Source organism: Trichomycterus rosablanca, chromosome 27, assembly GCF_030014385.1.
Source record: "Trichomycterus rosablanca isolate fTriRos1 chromosome 27, fTriRos1.hap1, whole genome shotgun sequence".
Lineage (NCBI taxonomy): Eukaryota > Metazoa > Chordata > Actinopteri > Siluriformes > Trichomycteridae > Trichomycterus > Trichomycterus rosablanca.
Window position 1 is genome coordinate 7,621,001 of NC_086014.1, and position 24,395 is coordinate 7,645,395.

Genomic DNA, 24,395 nt, shown 5'->3' on the forward strand with positions numbered 1-24,395 from the left:
ATGTGGCAAAATGTGGCAAAAGAAGAAACTGAAAGTGGTATGTTTGGTAAAAACTGCCAGGTGGTGGCAACATTAGGTTATGGGAATGTATCTCTTCAGCAGACACTGGGCAATTGGGTCAGGACTGAAAGGAAATGGATGCTGACAAGTGCATCCAAATTCTTGAAAAAACATGTGGCCCTCTGCTTGACAGCTAAACACACCACCACAAAAAAGCAATGGCTTAAAGATAGGAAGGTGAATGGACCTGACCTAAATGTAATGTGAATTGCCATGCAAAACAAAAATTTAAAAGGGATATAAATATTTTCTATTGGCACTGTACCTACTAAGTATGTTGATTTATCAGCCTTTATTTTTTTTTTACACATCCTGCATTTAACATATAGTTAATTTAATTAAATCCAGAATAAAAGTACAAAAAGTAAATGGATGGTAACTAAAGAATAAAATTTTAATGTTTAAATTCATCTTATTTTTAAGAATGTAAATAAGCTGCAATATGTTGCTGGTAATAGACACAAACTTTTTTTAGGTTGGTTTTAAACTGTTTTAACATCAAAGTGCTATTCTCAGTGGTTATTCTCAGTCAAAACCTTTAAGTAATCTGAGGTTTCAGTGTTTTATTATCTATACATCTGGCATTCATATAATTAATGGCTCAGCTAAACATCAACTATAACCAAGATCAAACATCTTAAATACAATACATGACCAGAAGTATCTGGACACCTGACCATGAGCTTGTTGGACTTCCAATTTATCCAATTAAATAAATTAAAAATAATATTCAAATACAGTGACATGTATGTGATCTTTTCAACTAAAACAGCTACTTTTCTGAGAAGACTTCTCTAAAGTATGTCTGTGGGAATTTGTGCCCATTTAGTCGAAATGGCATTTGGAGAGCTGTGCACTGATGCTGGCCAAAAAGCCTCAATTGATGGTCCAGTTTATCCCAAAGCTGTTTAAGTGAGGCTGAGGTCAGAGTCCTTTGCATACCAGTTTTCAGTTTCTTTAAAGTTTATAGTTTTTTTTAAGTTTATTTATAGAGCTTACTTTGTGCACAGTGGCACAGTAATGCTGAAAAGGAAAGGATCTCCCTTGAACTGTTGCTGCAAAGTTGGAAGCATATATTCTCCTTTATATAATTCATGTATATAATTCATCTCCTTTATTTTAATTCAAAACAATTAAAAATGGTGTCCCAATACTTTTGTTCATATAGTGCACATTACCTTCCAGCTTATATACTGTATAAGTAGTTGGGGCCCACAGTCTGACACCACTATTAAACAAACTTAATACAGTGTTTTTCATTGCAAATCATATAACATGCATAGCAATGAATGAAATAAATCTTTGAAAACATATACATTTCAGAATTTCTTAGTATTTGGTAAGAGTAAACAGCAAGAAGCACATTTGTGTAACCATATCAATTCTTATGCACAAAAGGTCTTATTTTCTTAAATCTTATCCTTTCCAATGAACACATGTTCAGACAAATAAGCATGTGTTTTTGACCTAATTACACTAAGCTTGTTAAGGTTTGATACATTTGTAACACTGTACATTTTAACAGTGCTGTACAATGACTGACCCAGTGTTCTGCTTCCAAAGAAGCTGGGAAATGTGAAAGCATTTCATTGAACTGTACATTTGTATATATTTATATGACAAATAAAGGCATTCCATCTACCCTAAATTATTATTACATTTATAATTACTATTAATCATTATTAGTAGCAGTAGTGGCAGCAGCAGTAGTACTAGTATTGGCCATACCAAATACAGAAAAAGTCTGAAATACATGTACTTTTTTAATTAGTTTTTGACTCAAATTTTGAAGTGAACAATATTAAGAAAAATTCAATAGTGGTCTTAGACTGTGTGTGTATGTATGTATCCAAGCTCTCCACAACTTAAAACAAGATAATCTTATTGAAAACAATATGTGCTGAACTATTAAGTGTGTAATGCAAAAACGACTGAGGTAATAAGTTTAATTTACTATAGTTAGGGTCTGGAAAGCACCAGACTAAAAAAATAGTGCAAAAAAGTTATTTAAAAAATAAATAAATAAAAATGTAAAAATTACCTTTTTAGTCCCTAAAATAATTAATCCCTGAATTATTATTTATTATTCTGAATGAACATAAAGATAGATATAGATATATAGAAAGACAGACCAAATCAATACACTGCAAAAATAAAGCATGTAAAAAAGACTTAAACACAGCCAAATCTATTACTATTTCTCATGATGAGTTATACAAAATTGTATTATTAATACAAAATAGTTTAAGGTAATTCCACCTGTAATAAGAAAATGTTAATTTTTACATTTTAACTAATTAAAAGTATTCAAATTTTACTGCCAGATATTTTTTTCAAAAATAAACTTTAAAAAAACAGAATTATCTGACAGTACAGTATGTTTTCTGCAGTGTAGCCAGCCAAATATATGGATAACAGTTAGTATGATGTCCACTGTTAAAATTGGTAAAACTTTTTTTTACCAAATTATATTTAAAACTCTGTGACGTGAGAGAGGGGGTCATGATTATTAGGAAATGATTGACATTGGTTTCTAAGGGGCTCATTTCTAACCTATTTTTATCCCAAATATGTATTTTAAGAAAAAAAACTGTATGTTAAGGAAGCATGCTTTTCTTTTTAAAGTAGATTGTATAGTTTTCACTCATTTATGGCTTTAATATATTTTAGTTAATAAGACAAAGATTAATAAGATACTTAAAATTTAAGATAAGCCAACATTTTGATGTCTTAGATCAGGGTTTTTCAAACTTTTTTTTTAAGTGACCCACATTTTGTCCATGATTTTTTACACGACCCAGGCAACATGATGCATTTTACTCTCTCTATACAAGATGCAACATAAAGCCTCCACAAAGTGGCGTTTGCGTACACATTTATTTAATTATTATTTTGTTTCTCTGCAAACCATTTTTTTGGCTCACAAATTTTTGAAAAACCCTGTCTTAGATCACTATTGTTTCGCTCACCCAGATAATATAAAGTAAACTGGCACACCTAAAGCCCTGTCCCTTTCCAAAATACTTTAGTTTTGTTCATTTAGTTATACATTGTGCTGGGTTTATGTGGGATTCTTTAATGTCCCCCAACTCTTGCGAAATATCTACTTGCACTGTGCTCGATGCGGCAGCTGGTGTTGATGTAGATTCTGTTTCTTTCATCATCTCAGATTTTTGTTCTTCCATCCTCATCATCAGTTTAATCTTTTTCTTTGGTGGGTTCTTCAGTGTGCCCAGCCTTTCTTTTACCTTGTACTCGAGAGTACTATGAGGAATACCATATATATTCTGTGCCTTTGAGACACTCATCTTCCCACTCATCACCACAGCAATAGCCTCTTCTAGGATCTCACTGTTATACTGGCGGTACCGACCCCTCTTTTTACGTGGCTGCTTGGAGACTGCCGGATCTGCTTCTGGATCTGAAGTGTGATACTGAGGCACAGATTTTGACTGATCAACATCCAAGCCCCAATACTCCCCCATGACACTTTTACCATGAAGGCTTGCTAAGCCAGCCCTTCGAGTCTGTTTGGGCAAGATTGCTCTAAGCCTCCTGCTTAGCAAATTTTCTGAGTGCACACTGCCCACATTCAGAGAGCTATAACTATAAAGATCAGAGGTGTTGTTAATAGAGTTCCAGGAGAGATCCATCCCCTTTACTTGAGGAATCTTTAAGTCCACTGGTGGAGAGTTACCCGCTTCCTTCTTTACTGAGATATTAAGGGACTGGTTATAGGAGGCATTTGTATCCTTGGTGAACATTTGATTCTCCAGGAGAATTGGAAGCTTCTTCAGATTACCAAGATAACTGCTCACCTGTTTACTTGTTATTAAATTATCTAGATGGGGTTTTTCCCGTGAGGCATTACGAGACAGAAAAGAGTCATATTTATGGGGTTTAAGAAGTCTTACTTTATCTAGGCTAAAGGAAAAAGGTTGGGCAAGAAGGTGGTGCTTTTGACTTACAAGTTCTTCCTTTATAAGAAGTGAGCTGGCAAGTGGTAGTTTGACAGGGGAAGTGCCAGTATAGTTCTCTTGAATTCCATCTTGCAAACCATGTAATGGGAGGCCGTCATCATCGTCATCATCATTAACATCAACATCATCATCATCATCATCATCATCGTCGTCGTCATCGTCGTCGTCGTCCTCGTCGTCCTCGTCCTCGTCCTCGTCTTCGGGCTGGTTGGTTATAATGGAATTCCTAAGATAGACAGAGATACAGGGGTTGGACAAAATAACTGAAACACCTGGTTTTAGACCACAATAATTTATTAGTATGGTGTAGGGCCTCCTTTTGCGGCCAATACAGCGTCAATTCGTCTTGGAAATGACATATACAAGTCCTGCACAGTGGTCAGAGGGATTTTAAGCCATTCTTCTTGCAGGATAGTGGCCAGGTCACTACGTGATGCTGGTGGAGGAAAACGTTTCCTGACTCGCTTCTGCAAAACACCCCAAAGTGGCTCAATAATATTTAGATCTGGTGACTGTGCAGGCCATGGGAGATGTTCAACTTCACTTTCATGTTCATCAAACCAATCTTTCACCAGTCTTGCTGTGTGTATTGGTGCATTGTCATCCTGATACACGGCACCGCCATTGGATGCACATGGTCCTCCAGAATGGTTCGGTAGTCCTTGGCAGTGACGCGCCCATCTAGCACAAGTATTGGGCCAAGGGAATGCCATGATATGGCAGCCCAAACCATCACTGATCCACCCCCATGCTTCACTCTGGGCATGCAACAGTCTGGGTGGTACGCTTCTTTGGGGCTTCTCCACACCGTAACTCTCCCGGATGTGGGGAAAACAGTAAAGGTGGACTCATCAGAGAACAATACATGTTTCACATTGTCCACAGCCCAAGATTTGCGCTCCTTGCACCATTGAAACTGACGTTTGGCATTGGCACGAGTGACCAAAGGTTTGGCTATAGCAGCCCGGCCGTGTATATTGACCCTGTGGAGCTCCCGACGGACAGTTCTGGTGGAAACAGGAGAGTTGAGGTGCACATTTAATTCTGCCGTGATTTGGGCAGCCGTGGTTTTATGTTTTTTGGATACAATCCGGGTTAGCACCCGAACATCCCTTTCAGACAGCTTCCTCTTGCGTCCACAGTTAATCCTGTTGGATGTGGTTTGTCCTTCTTGGTGGTATGCTGACATTACCCTGGATACCGTGGCTCTTGATACATCACAAAGACTTGCTGTCTTGGTCACAGATGCGCCAGCAAGACGTGCACCAACAATTTGTCCTCTTTTGAACTCTGGTATGTCACCCATAATGTTGTGTGAATTGCAATTTTTTTAGCAAAACTGTGCTCTTACCCTGCTAATTGAACCTTCACACTCTGCTCTTACTGGTGCAATGTGCAATTAATGAAGATTGGCCACCAGACTGGTCCAATTTAGCCATGAAACCTCCCACACTAAAATGACAGGTGTTTCAGTTATTTTGTCCAACCCCTGTAGATAGATACTTTATTGATCACGAAGGAAATAAAGATACATGAACAATCCTACTACTATGGTTGTTAGAAGGTTTGAAGCATTATAAAAAGTACTTATCGTGTATTGATAGCAAATATTAATTTAGTCCTAGAAATTAATTAATTCATTGTCTGTTTTACCACTGCTTAATCCTTTTCAGAGGAGTTGCAATGGGTACAATTTACCCAGCAAAAGGAAGAAAACACCCTGGACAGGCCCAGTCGATCACAGGGCACAACACACACAGGCACACAAACACACTCACACAGTGGTAGCCTAGTGGGTTTGGGCTATCAATAGGAAAATTGTGGGATCAAATCCTGATTATGCCATGCAACCACTGTTGGGCCCTTGAGCATCTGCTCCAGCTGTGCCATACAATGGCTAATTCTTTGCTCTGACCCAAACTTCCAAACAAGTTGGGATAAGGAAAAAAAAAATTTCACTGTACTGTAAATGTATATATGACAAATAAAGGCATTCTATTCTATCTATTCTACCCACACATTCACACCTAGGGCAATTTTAGGAGCTTCAATCAACTTGACTGCATGTCTTTGGACTGTGGGCGGAAACCAGAGCTCCCGGAGGAAACCCATGCAGACACGGGAAGAACATGCTCTAAACAGAAAGAGACCGCTCCACCTAGGACCTTCTTGCTGTAAGAAGGTCCTAGGTGGACCCACAGTGCTACCCACCAAGCCAACATGTCGCTATATATTAATTAGCATTATTATTTTTTTCCACTTGCCTGCCAGTGCAACTCCTGTTTTTGATCAATGGTCAATATTGTACCACAGTTTTATATAGTAAGTTGTTTTTTTGTAGTCACCCAGCTGTAATTAAACCCAACATCTTCAGGTTCCATAAGATAAAGAATACAGAAATAGACACACACTGTTTTACAATTTCATGTTTTTCAAATAAGCAAGAATTAAAACAAATATATAGGCTTACTGTCTGACTAAAGATATATCTTGAGCTGTTTTGAGGGAGATGCTGCTATGGTTCCGTTTTTTCTTAGTTGAAAGATCAAGAACTCCATCTGGAAATAGAATAAACATGATAAATATTAATGAAGCAAAAAGCATTATACATTTTCACTGTAACATTTTAATAAAAAAGTACAATTGTTTAATAAAGAAACCCAAGACATCCCTTAAAAAAGCAACATATACAGTGTTGTGAAAAAAGTATTTGCCCTTTCACCAATTACTTCTACACTTTCGAGTCACATTATTATGACCACCAGCCAATATCCATAGTAACCGCCGTATGCAGCATGGACAGCAGCTAGACGGGCTGGGAGTGACTCAATAAGGTCACAGGTATCTGGAGCCATGCTGACTGCAGCTGCTAGAGGGTGTGTGGGGGAGGATAGAGCGAATAGCTGATCGGGGTGGTCACACAGATGCTCAATTGGGTTTAAGTCTGGGGAATTAGGGGGCCAGGGTGGTACTTGGAAGCCTTGGTCATGTTGTTCCAACCAATGTCGGACATTTCTAGCCATGTTACATGTTGCATTGTCTTGTTGGAAGATCCCATCCACCCCAGGGAAGATGATCAGCAAGGATGGATTCATACCCATATTGGCTGAGAGTGCCTGCCACATGGATGCATTCCAGAGAATGCCACGAAAACAATCCCCATAATGTTGCCACCACCAACTTGTGTTCTTACAGCAGTGGTTCCAGGGTGTTTATTCTCTTCACTGAGCTCTTGCTCTTGCTCTCGTGGAAGGCGGTTGCACTTTTCTCTCCTCCCTTATCTTTCCTGCTTGGCTTCTCCTGTATCGTCTTGTCTCGACTACTCTACTCTACGGGGATTCTCTTAGCACTGCTCTTCAAAGAACAAATTATGGAATTGGTTAAATGGTCTCTGAATGCTATTGACACCATCTTCTCATCGAGAAGTTCGGGTTCGGGGGAACCCACATGCCCCGGCAGAACGCAGATGGCGGTCGCGATGGACTCGTGGGAGAAATGGAGGGTCGTGTGCCTGGCACCTCTTTCGTTAGAGGACATAGAGGATGTTTACCTATTCGGAACTTTAATTATGGGGTTTTTGCTGATTGGATTAGGCTTTACCCTGCTATATCGGGAAATTAAAAGAGTTGGGTCAGTTGTCAAAGGTCCCCAGAAACTGCCCAATTTGATTGATATGATGGGCAGAGCCGTTGGAACTCAGACTGTGACTATAAATCGCAATATGGATTCCATCTTGGAGAAACTAACGGCTTTGCAAAACGGTGTGAACCAGAGACTGACTCAATCTGTGAGCATGTGTTAAAGAAATTGTACTCATGCACAGATTAATTAACAAGTCATTTCTGCTCTTTGGCTTCCCGTTATCAGCTTCGGCCTTGCTGATAAGGAATTCCTCCAGAGGACCTGTTGCTACGGGTCATCTCGTACCTAACCTCCCCTGCTCTCTGACTGTTTCTGGGTAGCAACTGCTGTAAAACGCCATCTTATCGCAAACTTTGTACAGACTTTTTGCTTACAGGACAGAACTTTTCCCAACCCCCAACCCAACGTCTCCACTCAGCTTAATCCCACCAATACGGCAGGACGGGTCTGCAGCGCGCGCTGGTATATGGCTGCGAATCGCCGGGTGGCTGCTTGTCGTAGTTAGTTACTTTTCCTATCCCCAGATCCCTAACCCGTGGCTGGTTGTGTGACTATGTTATGTTCTTATATTTACATGTGCTTGTGTGCTGTAAGGGGCTTTTTTTCGTGTTACCATAGTGCGCTCCTCAGGGAGCACAATCTGGTTGCTGGGGTTTTTTTTTAATCTCCTACTCTCCCAATGTGTTATCATTTCTTGATTCTTATCCTGTCTTCCCGTTCTGTCTCCCCCCTTGTCATATTGAATGTTCTGGACGGGTTGATGGCTAATTTCACTGTAACTGTACGCAATTACAAGTGACAATAAAGTTCTATTCTATTGTTTCTCGCCTGAGGTCCAATCCCAATTACAAGCCTTTTCTGCCGATGCAACTTCTTTAACAGAGGTGCAGTGACCATTCATCTCCTTCGGAGCCTCATAATCAGTAGGTTTCGTTGAACTGTTGTTTAAGACTCACATCTGGTAGCCCCTCATTCATTTTGGTGGTGAGCTGCTCCACTGTAGCGTGTCAGTCCACAATTGCTCACCATCGTAGCTGTTGTTCACCTCTCACATTAATGGCACATGGTGCTCCGCAGTGTCCACGGCGTGCAGACAGCTTATCGCTCACGAAACATGACTTCCTTCATTAACTACACGCTGCCGTCATCAAAAGTAGGAAGTGGTCATTATAATGTGACTCGAAGGTTTATTTCTGCATACAAAAATGCTTTTTTAATGTTTATTGTTTTTGTTGAAGGAAAAATGCTGTGCAGCCCTACCTAGCCCTGTGTAAAAAAATAATTGCCCCAATAGCTACTAAATTAACCAGTTAACCAAATTCGGTTAACAAGTGGAACCAATTTCACCAGCCACACCCAGGCATAATAACTGCCAGACCTGTTAAATCTGTGTGGAACAAGTTTTTAAATGCAACACATGATGTCACATTCAACAAAGATTTCAATACAGAGTACGGATAAAAACAAAGTCAACTAAATCTACCAGTCTGTTAAGCGGAAAAGCCCTGGGACGCCAGCAAACCACAATGAGAGCTATTACCCACAAACAAAAATAAATCGGAACAGTGAACACATCAACGACTCATTCAGGCCATCGCAAAAGAACCCAGACAAACATTTAAAGAACTGCAGGCCTCACTTGCCCAAATCCACTGCTTACCAAAAAGAATACAAAAGGTTGTCTCATGTTTGCCAAAAAATATCTAAATAAACACCTGGATGACTTGTTATAATTGGTGGAACATTGAATTCTGTTCTCTATTAAAAATCCTTAAGGAAAATGTCAGCCCGTCAATTTGAGACTTAAGCGCAGAAGTGTAATGCAGAAAGACAATGGTCCAAAGGTTTTAGAGAGGTCGAGTTACAATCAAAGTGACAAATACCTTAAATTCAATGTAGCTGAATAAAAACAATTTTACAAAGTAGAGAGGCCAAAATTCCTCCACAGTGATGTAAAAGACTTATTACAAGTTAAAGCAAATGTTTGATTGCAGTTACCGCTAAAGGTGGTACAAACAGTTATTGGGTTCAGGGGGGCCAGTAATTTTTCACTTGGGTGATAGAAGATTTGAGAAAATCACGACACAAAATACCATTCAGCAAGGAAGAAGCCTCTGCTCCAAAAAAAGCCAAGTTTGCAACTGCACATAAAAATGGAGACCTTGCTTTTTGAAGGAATGTCTTCTGATTTGATTAATCACAAATTGCCATAATGACCATCATTATGTATGGAGGCAAAAGGGATAAGCCTGCAAGCCAAAGAACACCACCACAAATCATGAGGGTTGCAGCATAATGTTGTGGGAGTGCTTTACTGCAGAAAAGCCATAATTGACAAAATAGAGGCATTTATAAGAAAAGAAAAATTATGTGGAGATACTGAAGCAACATCTCAAAACATCAGCCAGGAAGTTAAAGCTTGTGGCAAAGTTTTCTCATTAAATTGCTTAAGGATGCACAGTGATGATAATAGAGTGACCATCACAAAATCCTGACCTCAATTCCTCCGAAAATGTATGGGCAACGGAAAAGCATGTACAAGCAGCAAGGCCAATAAACCTGACTTATTGTGAAAAGCTTGTGAAAATTGTCTTATTGTCAAAAGCTTCTAAAAGGTTTGACCCAAGAATCATCAATTTAAAGGCAATGCTACCAAATACTAACCACATGTATGTAAACTTCTGAGCCTCTGGGAGTGTGATAAAGAAAATGAAAACTGAAAGAAATAGTGTACAGAATAAATAGTTTGTTGTATTAGTCTGACATTCTTAAAATATAGTAGTGATGGTGTATAGTAGTGTAGTATGGTGTATCTAAACATGTAACTATGTCATGTGACTTCTGTATTTGTAAAGACACCTTGCTGGCTGGACTCCACATCTGGCTTCCTAACAGTGAGGTCCAATGGAGAATCCTGATCAGCCATTAAAAGTTTGCTAAGAACAGGGTTTTGTTCTGAGAAAGCAGGGCTGTTTCCAGCTGGGTCCAGAGGTGTGTCCTGAGTTAAACTGTCTTTTGAGGTATATTCTAAGGCAAACTGTTGAATAATTCGCTGCATAATCTTGTGTCACTGGAGGAATGTACTGAACTAGGACGCTTGTGAGGTCTGCTGTAAAAAACACAGAGAGAGAGAGAAAAACACATTAAACAATTACATTTGGAATATGATACCTTACCAAATTAGAACATGTCATTATTACATTTTAAACATATGTTTCAAGCAATTTTTCAGTATATTATTTAAATAACATTTGTGAATGCAAATCAGTTTTATGGACTAAGTATTGCCTCTAAACCTTACAGTGAAGTACCTTAAAGTGCCTTCTAAAAGTCATCCATCAGAAACACTTGGTCACACTGCAGTGTGTGTGTGCAAGAGGGCAAAAAATTGTATCACGATTTTTTAAATATGACCAAACATTTGTATCACTGTATTTTTTTTTTAAGATTCTGACGGTTTCACTGTATATCACAGTATGTTTTTTTATTTTGTATGACTGGGACTTTTTATACGTCTTATATATATATGGCTTATTCTAAAGTCATAATTACATATAATATAAATAGTTTTAATTTCACCATGTACAACCCCAAATCAGAAAAAGTTGGGACAGCATGGAACAAGTGTAAATGACCTTTGCCAAGAGTACTGACACGGCCCCATACCATGACAGACCCTGGCTTTTGGACTTGTTTTTGGACTTGTCTGGATGGTCCTTTTCGTCTTTGGTTTGGAGCACACGGCGTCCATTTTTTCTAAAAAAATAAAAATAAAAAAAATTAAAAATTAAAAAGACCAGTGTGATGGTCCATCCAAGATGCCTCCGAGCCAAGAGAAGTTGACGCCACTTCTGGAGATGGTCAACACAAGGCTTCTTTTTTTGCACAGTCAAGTTTTAAGTGACATTTGTGCATGTTTGTTTGTTTGTTTATTAGGATTTTAACGTCATGTTTTACACACTTTGGTTACATTTATGACAGAAACGGTAGTTACTCATTACACAAGATTCATCAGTTCACAAGGTTATATCAAACACAGTAATGGACAATTTAGTAATTTAGTATTCACCTCACTTGCATGTCTTTGGATTGTGGGAGGAAACCGGAGCACCCGGAGTAAGCCCATGCAGACACGGGGAAAACATGCAAACTCCACAGAGAAAGGACCCGGACTGCCCCACCTGGGGATCGAACCCAGGACCTTCTTGCTGTGAGGCGACAGTGCTACACACTTAGCCACCGTGCCGCCTGACATTTGTGCATGTAACTTCATATTGTAGTGCTTGACAAAGGCTTGCCAAAGTAATCCCTCGCCCATGTGGTTATATCAGCTATTGTTGAGTGGTGGTTCTTGATGCAGTGCTGTCTGGCAGTGCTGTCTGAGGGATCAAAGATCACAGGCGTTCAGCTTAAGCCCAATATGCAAATCCCTTTCAATCTTTCTTTGAGGTACATTGTTTTTAAACATTTCAATAATTTTGTCATGCATTTGTTGACAAACTGGAGATCCTCTGGCCATCTTTGCTCATAAAAGACTCAGCCTTTCCTGGATGCTGCTTTTGTACCAAACCATGAATACAATCACTTGTTCACATTACCTGATTGAAATCACATAATTATTTAGTTTTTTCACCTCATTACTAGCCCTAAATTGCCCCGTCCCAATTTTTTGTGGAATGTGTTGCAGACCTGAAATGCAGGAATGGAGGTATATTAACAAATAAAATGAAGTTGACCAGATAAAACATGAAATATCTTGGTTCAAACTGTCTGTAATTAAATAAAAGTCAAAGTAAATGTAAGAAACACTGCATTTTAATTTTATTTGTGTCTTTTTCTGATTTGGGGTTGTATATAATGAAGGTTTTGAGTACTATACACTTTGCTTGGCCCCCAAAAATGACAATATATGATGGGAAACGGTTGCAATAAATTAATTTTTTATTGTTTATTTAATATTTAAGTATTGTACAATTACCCTTAGCTCTCCCTTTATCAAATAAAACAAGGTTTGTAAACTCCACTGTACAACTTGACCACTGGTCTGTTGTAGAAAAGTAGACAATTTTATATATCTATGCTTCCAGTTCGCTTATAACATTGGTTTAGCAACTGACCTGAAATATTTATGGCCAGTAAAACATACCTGGAATTCACTGTTTTAATTATTACTCTAAAAGCTGTCTATAGAGGAATATTATATGATTTGCTGCCTACTGAAGCCTACAGCTGTTGTATTGCTGTGTAACTTATGTTACGGTATAATAATAATAATAATAATAAATATAAAAATAATATATAATATAATAAATGTAATATAAATAATAATTCTAAACTCCCAACAAATGTTGAACAAGCACTGAAAAGAATTTCTACATGTAACAATGGAACAATGTAAAAACTTGCATGAATTTCAGAATTTATTAGTATTTGGTATGGCCATATTTACAATAGATTAAAAATAACTCCAAAAGTATTAACACTCTTCTGATAAAAAAGACTTCAATTTTAAGATTTATCCAAAGGAAAAATAAGCCTTTACATTAGTAATGGAAATATGTTTTTGCAGACACTGTAACTGTCTCAAAGACATGTTCCAGTTAAATGTTTAGTGTTTTTGTTTCATGAATACTGAGTTCATAACCGTGGCATTGTGGGTCAGAACCAACAAGGGTGCAGAAGAAAGACTCATGGCTCCAAACTAACCCTATTTTGGTTATGGTCTAAGAGGCGCACACGGTAATTGTACTTTATTTATTGTTGTATTTGTACTTAATGTTGTAATTGTGTATTTACATGGACAATTATGTACTTTGTAAGCAACTTTATTTAATATTCTCACATTTGGTTATGCTAACGTGTTTGAGCTTATCAATGGGCTCTAATTTAAGAGACTTTAAAGGACTCAAATGCATGTGGACTTTTAAGTGTTTTATTTCTTGTAGTTTTCACGGTGTTTGCTGACGCGAGAGAGAGAGAGAGAGAGAGAGAGAGAGAGAGAGAGAGAGAGAGAGAGAGAGAGATAAATCTTCAAAAAACATCTGTACAAAGCGTGGCCATTTTTTCATTAGACCGGTGCAGCTTCAGTGAAAACGTTCCGCCAGCACAGCCGAGAGTCCAAATTAAGAGGCGTTGTGTGTCCGGGAAGAAGCACGAGTGCGGAGACAGCGTGTGGACGGGAAGACAAGAGAGGAAAAGAGGCTTTCAGTTCATGGGAGAACATTAGGAGAACAACGGGAGTTTCATCTCCTGACATTACAAGAGTGCCATAACTTTACCAGGAGAGGGCAGCGTTTTACAAGCCTGGGCTACAGCTCTACAGTGATGTTTTCTACAGGCTCCAGCGTGCAGTGGTTGCTTCATTTCCTTGCAGTCTTCAGGCAAAAGAGAGAAGCTCTGCAGACGGCTTCAGGTTTAACTGTACTATCGCTACAACTTTACTGCCCCTTCCCTTTAAAACACGCCCCCAGCTGCCAGAAAATAAGCAGCTGGCTCTGGTACGACCCCAAAGATCCCAAATTCAAAATGACTATTTTAAGTTTATGGAAGGTGTATTCAGGGATGGTGAAGTAGAGAGAGCTGAACACCAACCCAAAACAGGAAGTGTGTGGTATAGTCCTCACCAAGGGGTCTATCACCCTAGAAAGCCAGAAAAAATTAGGGTTGTGTTTGACTGCTCTGCCAAGTATGAGGGCATGTCTCTGAATGATTACTTGCTGACTGGACCTGATCTCACAAATGGCCTGACGGGAGTGCTCTGCAGGTTCCGCAAGCACCCAATCGCTATCATCTGTGATTTAGAAAAGATGTTTCACAGGTTCCATGTAAGCCCAGAGGACAGAGACTACTTACGATTCCTGTGGTGGGAAAATGCTGACACAAATTCAGAGCCAACGGATTATTGAATGAAAGTCCATCTATTCGGAGCAGCATCCTCTCCTGGATGTGCAAATTATGGAATGAAGTATCTTGCAAGCAAAAGTGAAAAGGAGTATCCTGCAGCAGCCAACTTCATCAGGAGGAAATTCTATGTTGATGATGACCTCATCAGTTTAGAATCTGTGGACGCAGCCATCAAGCTGGTGAGAAGCGTGCAAAATGTGTGTACAAAGGGGAGATTACGCCTTCACAAGTTCATCTCCAACAACAGAAAAGTCCTGCCAGTGAACAAGCTAGTGGAATTCAGGATGTGAATTTGAATTATGATACATAAACAATGAGCATAAACAATGACACATTTCCTTTAAGGTGGGTCTGAATGAGAAACCGGCAACACACCGAGGAATTATCTCTACTGTAGCTTCTGTATTCGATCCACTAGGCTTCCTGGCTACCTTCCTTATATTGGGAAAGAAAGTACTGCAAGAAATGTGCCAAAGAGGCATTGGGTGGGATGAACCACTGCCCAAGGAATTAAAACCACGATGGGAGAGCTGGCTAAGTGATCTGACAAATCTGCAAAAACTCCAGATTCCAAGGTACTTTGCTCCTGAAAACCTCAGAGAATTGAACTGCATAATTTTTCTGATGCGAGCACTCAGGGGTATAGTCAGTGCTCATACATCCGAATGGGTGAGTAAAGAAGAAGTACATTGCTCCTTAGTCACTGGTAAAGCAAGGGTTGAACCCACAAAAGTTGTGTCCATACCAAGGCTGGAGTTAACAGCTGCAATGGTCTCCTCAGCAGTCAGCAATATACTAGAGGAAGAGCTGGAACTCAAAATTGACCAGGAGTATTTTTGGACAGATTCACAAGTAGGCTTGGGCTATATCAATAATGAAGCTCGAAGGTTTCATGTTTTAGTGGCAAATCGAGTCCAAAGAATTAGAGAAACAACCGACCCAGCACAGTGGTACTATATTGACACTGGTCAGAATCCAGCAGATCACGCTTGCAGAGGCTTTAAAGTAGCAGAATTGATTAAATCAAATTGGCTTACTGGACCCAAGTTCCTGTGGGAAAGAGAGATTGTAACATCAAATCCAGTTTCAGAACTTTTGGTTGGTGATCCTGAAGTCAAAACAATACAAGTGCTACAGACTAAAGTAGTAAAGGAGAACAATTTTTTGAAGAGATTTAAACGGTTCTCAAAATGGCATACAGTATTGAATGTTGTTGCTAGGATCCAGCGACTAGCCAAAAGATCCAAAGTGGCAGAACCCATAAGTATCGAGGACAGAAGGAGGGCCAGTCTTGTGCTGGTAAAATTGGCACAAAATGATGCCTCTGAAAATGAAATGCAAATACTGAGTCATAGCCATCAGTTGTCCCAGATTGACCCATTGCTGAAAGACTGTGTTGTTAGGGTGGGAGGATAAAAGAAAAGAAAAAGAAAGAAGCTTCCCTACCTCTTGACTTGAAACATCCAGTAATTCTACCAAAAAAAAGTGTGGTCAAAAACCCCACCATCCTTGAACGCCCTATTCATAAATTAGTTGTACTTGCAGAAAACAACTAGAATGTGGGTTTTCACTGGGATCTCCATTGAGATGCAAAATTGTCTGTGATGGTGTTTGACATTGAACTTGAACAGATGAATCATGTGTAAACTAACTACCTGTCTTGTCATAAATGTAACCAATGTAGAGCTGAATTCACACTAACGTCTGTCTAATACTTGAAAAGGACTAAAAACCTGGCCTTTCTGAGCCAATGGCCTTAAAGACAGATCTTTTACTTTTTTGGGTGTCAATGACAAAAAATACCAAAATTCAAGATTAAGTCAAATAATAATGATGATTTATTAATATGAATATAAGTAAGTTTACGTCTAAGTCTTCCTTCGGATCCAGACGAGTCTTCTGAAGCTTCTCAGGAGAGAAAAGTTCAAAGCAAGAAGCGAAGCGCCAGAGAGGAAAAAAGCAAAAAGAGCCCCCACCTCTGGTCACTCTTTAGTTTTATACCTTCATTAATTCCTGATCACGTCAAAAATGCTTATGTGTGTGCGCTGTCTTTTGCACAAAATGCTGAAGCATACAAAATCTTTTTCTGTACCCCTGTACATTTTGGCAAGAGTCCTGGGTCTTCACAAAGATCAGTTTCAGTTCCCTGTTCCTAAATGTTCTGTACAGAGAATTAGCCAGACATTATGTAATGGCTTTTTCCATCCAAAAGTCAGCTTTTTAAGTACAGTTATAAGTCAAAAAGTTTTACCATATAAATCAATAAATTTTACCTAAAAAATCAATTTCTAACCGAGATGACATCCTCAAAACACCATGTGAAACACAGGTCAAGAGACTTTGCATTTTGAGGGAACTGACAATTTGTATAAAACACACATTTTGTTTTGAAGCACACATGAAGTGTTTTGGGAGAGATGTGACCTTTTGCTGCTGATCCGTGATGTTGTGCTGCATTATCCAGGTCATTTTGCCAAATGTACATATAGTTTGCAAAACATACAATCTGTTTCAAGTTTTCAAGTTTTTCTAAAATAATTTATTTATGTTTTTCTTTTAAAAAAAGATGTGAAAGAAGTGGGTTCAAAATGACAGACAAAAACAAATTAATTGTGTTGATCCACCTCAACAAAGGTCTTGTAAAAGAGTGTAAGCAAAAGAATGTAAGCTGCTCCTGAGTGTGTCTGCCCACCCCCCAGCTGCATTGTTGTGCAGGGGATATGCATAAGGTTGCTAACACCTTAGCAAATTTGCATGCAGCCTTTTGTGCTGTGGGGGATAAATAGGTGACTGCTTCACCTATTTTGTTCAAAAGAAACAAAATGCAGAGAAGGCTCACCACTCAACAGGCATTGGAACTGATCCTGAGCAACACCAACCCTTGTGACTCAGATGGAGAAGACATAGTCCTTCAACCGGATTCGGACTGAGCTGTCTTCAGGTTAGATTTTTCTAACCAAATTACCTATTTTTATTTCCTGACTATCTTTTTTATTTAGAACCAAAACAAAATGTTAATTTGAAATTATTTATCTTGCAGATGAGGAGACTCCTCCTCTACCAAAAAAGAGAGCTCGGTTGGCGAGTGAGCCGACAGAGACCGCAAAAGATGGCACAGTGTGGCGTGAAGTACAAGTGGGGAAACGTCTCCATTTCACCCCAATAGAACCGTACCCTACAGATGGAGAGCCAAGGGCTAAGGCCAGACGAAGTGTCCGGAGTCGCCTTCAGAGCTTCCTCTGTTTTATCACTCTTGACATGCTTCGTAGCATTCAAGAATGGACTACTCAACATGCACGTCACACGGAGCAGGTGGATTGGTTCATGGATCTCCCGGAACTATTGGCATTTATTTCAGTCACTATCTTGCGGGGGGTGACCAAGGTTCCATCACTACGTGACAGCTGGTCAGCAAACCTGGCAAACCCAAGGATCATTGCAACTATGGCCCGAAACCGCTTCCAAGACATCATGCAACACCTACGCTTTGATGACATGTTCACACGCAGTGAGCGAGCGGAGACCGATAAGTTTGCTGCAATCTCCGATGTGTGGAGATCGTTTGTCACCAACTGCATCGCATCCTACAACCCTGGTCGACACATCACTATTGATGAACAGCTTTTCCCGTCAAAGACTCGCTGCTGTTTTCTGCAATACATTGCAACAAAACCAGACAAGTTTGGCATCAAGTTTTGGGTGGCTTGCGACTTGAAATCAAAGTACATCTGTAATGTCCTCCCATATCTTGGCAAGGACCCCAGTCGTCCCAGCGGGGAGAGACTGGGGTCCTTGCCAAGATATGTAGTGATGAGGCTGATGGAACCATTCATGGACAAGGGCAGAACTGTAACCACGGACAATTTCTTTACATCATTGTCACTTGCACAACGACTGCTTAGCCGGAAAACCACTATCCTGGGCACAGTCAACAAGAGTCGCCGGGAAATTCCTCAATCCGCTAGACAGATGGACCGCACTGAATTCACCACTCAGGTGTTTTCAACCACTGGTGCCACACTGACAGTGTATGCACCCAAACGAAAGAAGGCCGTCTACATTCTCAGCAGCATGCACAGCGTGGTTGAGACTGAGGATACCAACAAAAGGAAGCCAAACATGGTCACACAATACAACCACACAAAGTGCGGTGTGGATGTAATGGACCAAATGGTGCGGGAGTACAGCGTGCGTGCAGGAACACGGAGATGGCCAGTCGCCGTGTTCTACAACATGATTGACATGGCAGCACTGAATGCGCATGTTCTTTATCAGGCATGCACTGGGGTGCAGGAGAGACGGGTGGACTTCCTGGTTGAGCTTGCAAAATAGTTAGGTGACTCATGTGAGTGAAAAGAAGGCACGCAAGGAGAAACTCCTTCGGCAACAACCTTCCACACCCAGCCCTGGCAAAAGGGCGAAGTGTCAGGTCAACCATCGATGCACGAACAATTGTGCAACTGAGAGATGTGTTGACTGCTACAAATACACGTGTGGCAAATGTACCAGGGACATACCCAGGCAGTGCCAGGTATGTTCCGACAGTGCAGACAGACTGCTGAGTGAGTGCTGAAATGCTAGTCACACAAGAAGGACATGCCACTCACACACACACACGCAGCCCCCCACTGCAGCCTATTGTAAATATGTGTGGAATTGTTTTATTCCTTGTATTTTTTTTATTATTTTTATAACAAAAATAAAAAGCATGGAAACAAATAACAGTTGTTCTTTTGTATATTTTTCACACTGAAATTTCAGTCCTCTTGACTTAGACACAAATGCTTCTGGTCATTACTCACAGCTGTACCTTGCTCTAAAATTTCTAATTCTCTATTTAAAATATATAAAAAATGATTCATTGTTTCAGTGCTTTTTTGCTCAAATAAAACTAAACTAAATACAATATGTATAGTCTTTATATTATCAAATACAATAAACTGAATAGAACTAACTAGAAACTAAATGGCTAAACTCAATGGAAAACAACAACCTCCTGTGGTGCGACAGTAATGGCCTTATTTGCAGAACAAAAGATGGTGATTATAGGATGTTAGCTAAAATCCTTCAGGTCATTCGACCCGTCTCTGGGTTCCAAAGGTAGAAATGTTAAATGACCCCTCTCTGGGACTTCTAGTGTTAAATAGCTTCAGATGTGTTTTACAGATAAAATTAAAAATGGTATAGCAAATTAATTAAGCACTCAAGCGCACCTCATCAATGAAGTCACAAATGCACACATCAAGATAAAGTAGGCTGCAACTGTAATGACTCATCCAAAGCAGTATTTCAGAGAAGGGAAACACAATGCTTCCTGTGCCTTAACCTACAGCCAAAATAATAAAATGTCTTGTAATAATGCAAAACAGAGTCACCAATTCACTGCTTGAAAAGAAGACGCACGATTATCTCTCATCTGGGCAAACTTATTGATTACTTTTCTGTCAAGATCCACCAATCCATGGACAAATTAATTAGTGGCTTAATTAAAAATGTAACTTTTATTAAATTGTCTACCTAATTCCTTATATTGCCTTGCTATTAGTAGTGGATGGCTAACAGAACTGTGATGAACTGTGCCCCATAGTTCATTATTGAAGTCACGTTGAACATGCACAAAAGTATTTTCAACCGCACACATGATTTAGGCCAAATGCTGAGGTGCCAGCCCCATGTGATCCCTTTCGAAACAGTCTGTAATTTGCAACACAAACAGTGAATATCAGACGTCCAGTGTCAAACTTACTTTACAGGAAGATTTTTGGAATGTATTGGTCATATGTAATAAAGGCTGAACAATAATAGTGGTACATATTTGGGGCCTGGACGTTTTAAAACATTTTATATGGTAATTTATTGCTTTGGAAAAAAAAAACTGGTTAAAACACACCTTATTAACACCCATGTAAAAAATAAACAAACAACGTTCGTTCATGTTGGCCCACTTGTCTTTGCAAAGCAGTTTCAGTGTCGCTATACTACAGGGCTTTCAATAATGATCTGCCTATTTAAGATCCTGTCACAGAATCTCAAAATGGTTTAAGTCAGGACTTTGACTAGACCACTCCACTTGGTTTTAAAGCCAATTAGGAACAAGCTTTTGTTTTTAGAATGTGGCGGTATATAGAAAATCCATACGGTATGAGGAATCAAAGACGGTATACCGAATGTACCGTCATACCGCCCATACATTACAGACACCCTATAAATCAAGCTGCACATACATATTTAGAACCTTTTACTAATACTTTGGCAGCCTATTTAGCAGCAATTACAGCTGCAGGTTATCGTGGATATGTCTTAACAAGCTTTCCACAGGCGAATTTGGTAGTTTTAATGGCAGATCCTCTCAAGCATGATCAGAAGCCTTTATTCTTTAGGTTTTGTCATATTTAAAGGCAAACTAAGTTTAAAGTCTAAGTTTGTGTGCCATCTGGAAAAGTAGGTTTTCATTAAGGCTTTTTCATTAAGACTTTATATCCTTGCCCTGATCTATGTATTTCTACAATTGAATCACAGAAATCCAGAGACAGTTCCGTGGACTTCATGGCTTTTTTTTCTGATGTTGCACTGTAAATTGTGGGCTAATTTAAAATGCAAATAAGTTCTAAACACATCTAAAAGGTATTTAAAGCAAACAGGATGCTCTAATCACAATTTGAAGTGCCACAGCAATCTAATTTTAATACATTTTACAAACATGTTTTTTTTATATTTTTAAATTGAATCCATAACACAATGAAGTGTGCAAAATGTCAGGGGGTCCATATACTTTCAAGGCGTTCACAAAATGGGAAGGACATACCAGTATTAACAGATACACCCAACTCCTTACTTGCAGATTTAAAAGGGTCAGTTTGCAAAAAATGCTAGAAGACTTGTGTCACCACAAGCACAAACTCACTAAACATTGGTGCCTTACCTGAACTGATGTTTTGTTACTCCTAGATCCCCTGGGAGTGTGGCAACACTTACAACCACCAAAAACCAGCTCAGACATTAGGACATATGCAGCCAAAAAGATCTTGTTCCTAGGAGAAAGTGCCAAGCATCTGAATCACTGTAAACTAAAAAACAGAAATGATAAACGGGATGACTTTCAAACAACAGTCATTTTACACAACGTTACAAGACATTAATTGGGTCCAATCTCACATGTCATTTGTATCATATTCCTACTTTCTAGCAAACCATGCAGTATGCATTATTATGATTGGTCCTAAAGAAGGTGTAAAATTGCACTTGCTACAGAAAGTTGTAATAAGGGGAATAATGCAATACTCTAATACAGACTTTTAGGACATTTCTTCTCCAGAACATCCGTAACTCTCACAACACGTACAAATCTAAGCCTCTTACAAAAAAGCTAAAAACTGGGACGTCTATTTAAAACTACCAATTATTAACTTAAGTGTCATTTTTATATAAACTTGAGACTTAGTTCAGCCTGAGACAATCAACTAGACTTGGTATTTGAAGATTTAAGCCCTGAATCTCCAATCACCAAGTCTAGTTGATCATATACTGATCTCGACCATAACTATCACAACAATAAGTTGCCATGGCTTTGCTTTTATTGCAATCCCCACAAAAAAAACTGCATAATTTGAGTCATAATCCTGGTACTGAATTTCTCCCTAAACCTGTACACATTAAGTCATAAGATTATTCTGCAATGGATGGACAAGCAGACTATTGGGCTAGCCCCAAGTTATGCCAGGGGTGGACATTTAGTGTAAAATATATCAAACAAAAAATGAAAAACACTATAATAAAACATAATTTTGTTATAAAAGACATTGGTTTGTAGTCATAGCAAACACTCTCTATGTTAGCTAAACTAGTACTAACAGTAAAAGAGTAGCTGGAAAGCCTAGAAGCAAAAGGAAAAACAGTAACATAATTACAACCAAATCAGAAAAAGTTGGGACAGTATGGAAAATGCAAATAAAATAAAAATGCAGAGTTTCTAACATTTACTTTGACTTTTATTTGATTGCAGATATGATGAACCTAAGATATTTCATGTTTTATCTGCTCAACTTCATTTCATTTATTAATAAACCTTCATTCCTGCATTTCAGGCCTGCAACACATTCCAAAAAAAGTTAGGACGGGGCAATTTAGGGCTAGTAATGAGGTGAAAAAACTAAATAATGATTTTAACCAGGTGATGTCAACAGGTGATTGTAATCATGGTTTGGTACAAAAGCAGCATCCAGGAAAGGCTGAGTCTTTGATGAGCAAAGATGGCCAGGGGTGGCCAGTTTATCAACAAATGCGTTAGAAAATTATTGAAATGTCTACAAATAATGAACCTCAAAGAAAGATTGGAAGGGATTTGCATATTTCTCTCTCTTGAAGGTTTTCAGTAGCAGATTTCAAATATTTTCTATTGGACTGAGACCAGCACTCATTGCTGGCCAGTTTAAAACAAAGGCCTGGCCGAAAAAACGCTAATGACATATATTGCAATAATCAATAAAAATAAGAATTATTGTTTCACTTAAACATAATACAACCACAAATCAGAAAAAGTATGGAAAATGCAAATAAAATAAAAACAGAGTGTTCCTTACATTTACTTTTATTTGATTGCAGACAGTTTTGTCTGCTCAACTTTATTTTATTTGTTAATATATCTCCATTCCTGCAGTTCAGGCCTGCACCACTTTTGAAAAAAGTTGGGACGGGGGCAATTTAGGGCTAGTAGTAACATGAAAAAATTAAATAATGATGTGATTTCAAACAGGTGATGTCAACAGGTGACTGATGTGTGAGAAAATTATTGAAATGTTTAAAAACAATGTATCTCAAAGAAAGATTGGAAGAGATTTGCATATTTCTCCCTCCACAGTGCATAATATCATTAAGCGATTTAAGGAATAAGGAAGAATTTCAGTGCTTAATAGCCAAGGGCGCAAGCCGAACACCTATGATCTTCGATGGCACTGCATCAAGAACCACCACTCAACAATAGCTGATATAACCACATGGGCAAGGGATTACTTTGGCAAACCTTTATCAAGCACTACAATACAGAGTTACTGCACAAATGCCACTTGAAACTTTACTGTGCAAAAAAGTTGCCTTATGTTAACCATGTCCAGAAGCGGCGTCGACTTCTCTGGGTTCTGAGGCATCTAGGATGGACAATCACACACTGGAAACTAGGGCTGCAACTAACGATTATTTTAGTGGTCGACTAATCTGACGATTATTTTTTCAATTAGTCGACTAGTCAATGATTATTTATGACATACCCTCCATCTCTGTTATGTTAAGTTCCAATATCAAATTAAAATAATGACCCATGAAACATGAATATGAAACTTAAGCTTGATAGTTTAATTAAATATATTTGAAACATTAATTCACAATCACAATAAAAAAAATTCAATTAAATAAGAAAGCTTTGGACAGCATTAGAAACTGTTATGTTTCAGAAGTTATCACTCGAAGTCAAAAACATTTATAACATGTCGTTGAGAAACATGTGAATGCTGTCTGTGAAGAGCTCAGCCATTTGAGGGGTGCATGAACCTCTTCTCTTCTCATCCACACTCCATTGCTTAGTGCTATTAATAGAAAGAGCAAAAGAGAAAGCTGTATTAATTATCACAAACTGAAGGCTATGTATCATAGTTTATTACAAATAGTGTACTGGCTATGCCAACTAAACCATAACAGGTTAAATATCTTAACTGAATTATCTGCTGAGCTAACTAGCTATCATTAAGTAGAGGAGGCTTATTATTTAGAATGAATGCTCTCATTAACGAGAGCAAAAAATATGGAAGACGAGACAGG

General features: G+C 38.8%; 1 protein-coding gene across 6 annotated transcripts in view; it reads right to left on the reverse strand.

Moving 5' to 3' along the window:
- Positions 1-3,028: 3,028 nt before the first annotated feature.
- The window catches only part of lcor (ligand dependent nuclear receptor corepressor), a 32,486-nt gene continuing 11,119 nt past the window's right edge, over positions 3,029-24,395 (reverse strand). For 2 of the 6 annotated variants that reach the window (XM_062989867.1, XM_062989868.1), the window contains exons 2-5: positions 21,508-21,652; positions 10,542-10,791; positions 6,511-6,598; positions 3,029-4,266 (exon numbers count right to left, since the gene is read on the reverse strand). In XM_062989867.1, coding sequence (XP_062845937.1) covers positions 3,096-4,266; positions 6,511-6,598; positions 10,542-10,740 — 1,458 coding nt within the window. In that variant the 5' untranslated portion in view covers positions 10,741-10,791; positions 21,508-21,652 and the 3' untranslated portion in view covers positions 3,029-3,095. Of the gene's footprint in view, positions 4,267-6,510; positions 6,599-10,541; positions 10,792-11,348; positions 11,439-16,451; positions 16,493-21,507; positions 21,653-24,395 lie in introns of those variants that run through there. The other 4 variants (XM_062989866.1, XM_062989869.1, XM_062989871.1 and 1 more) reach the window with 4 other exon arrangements.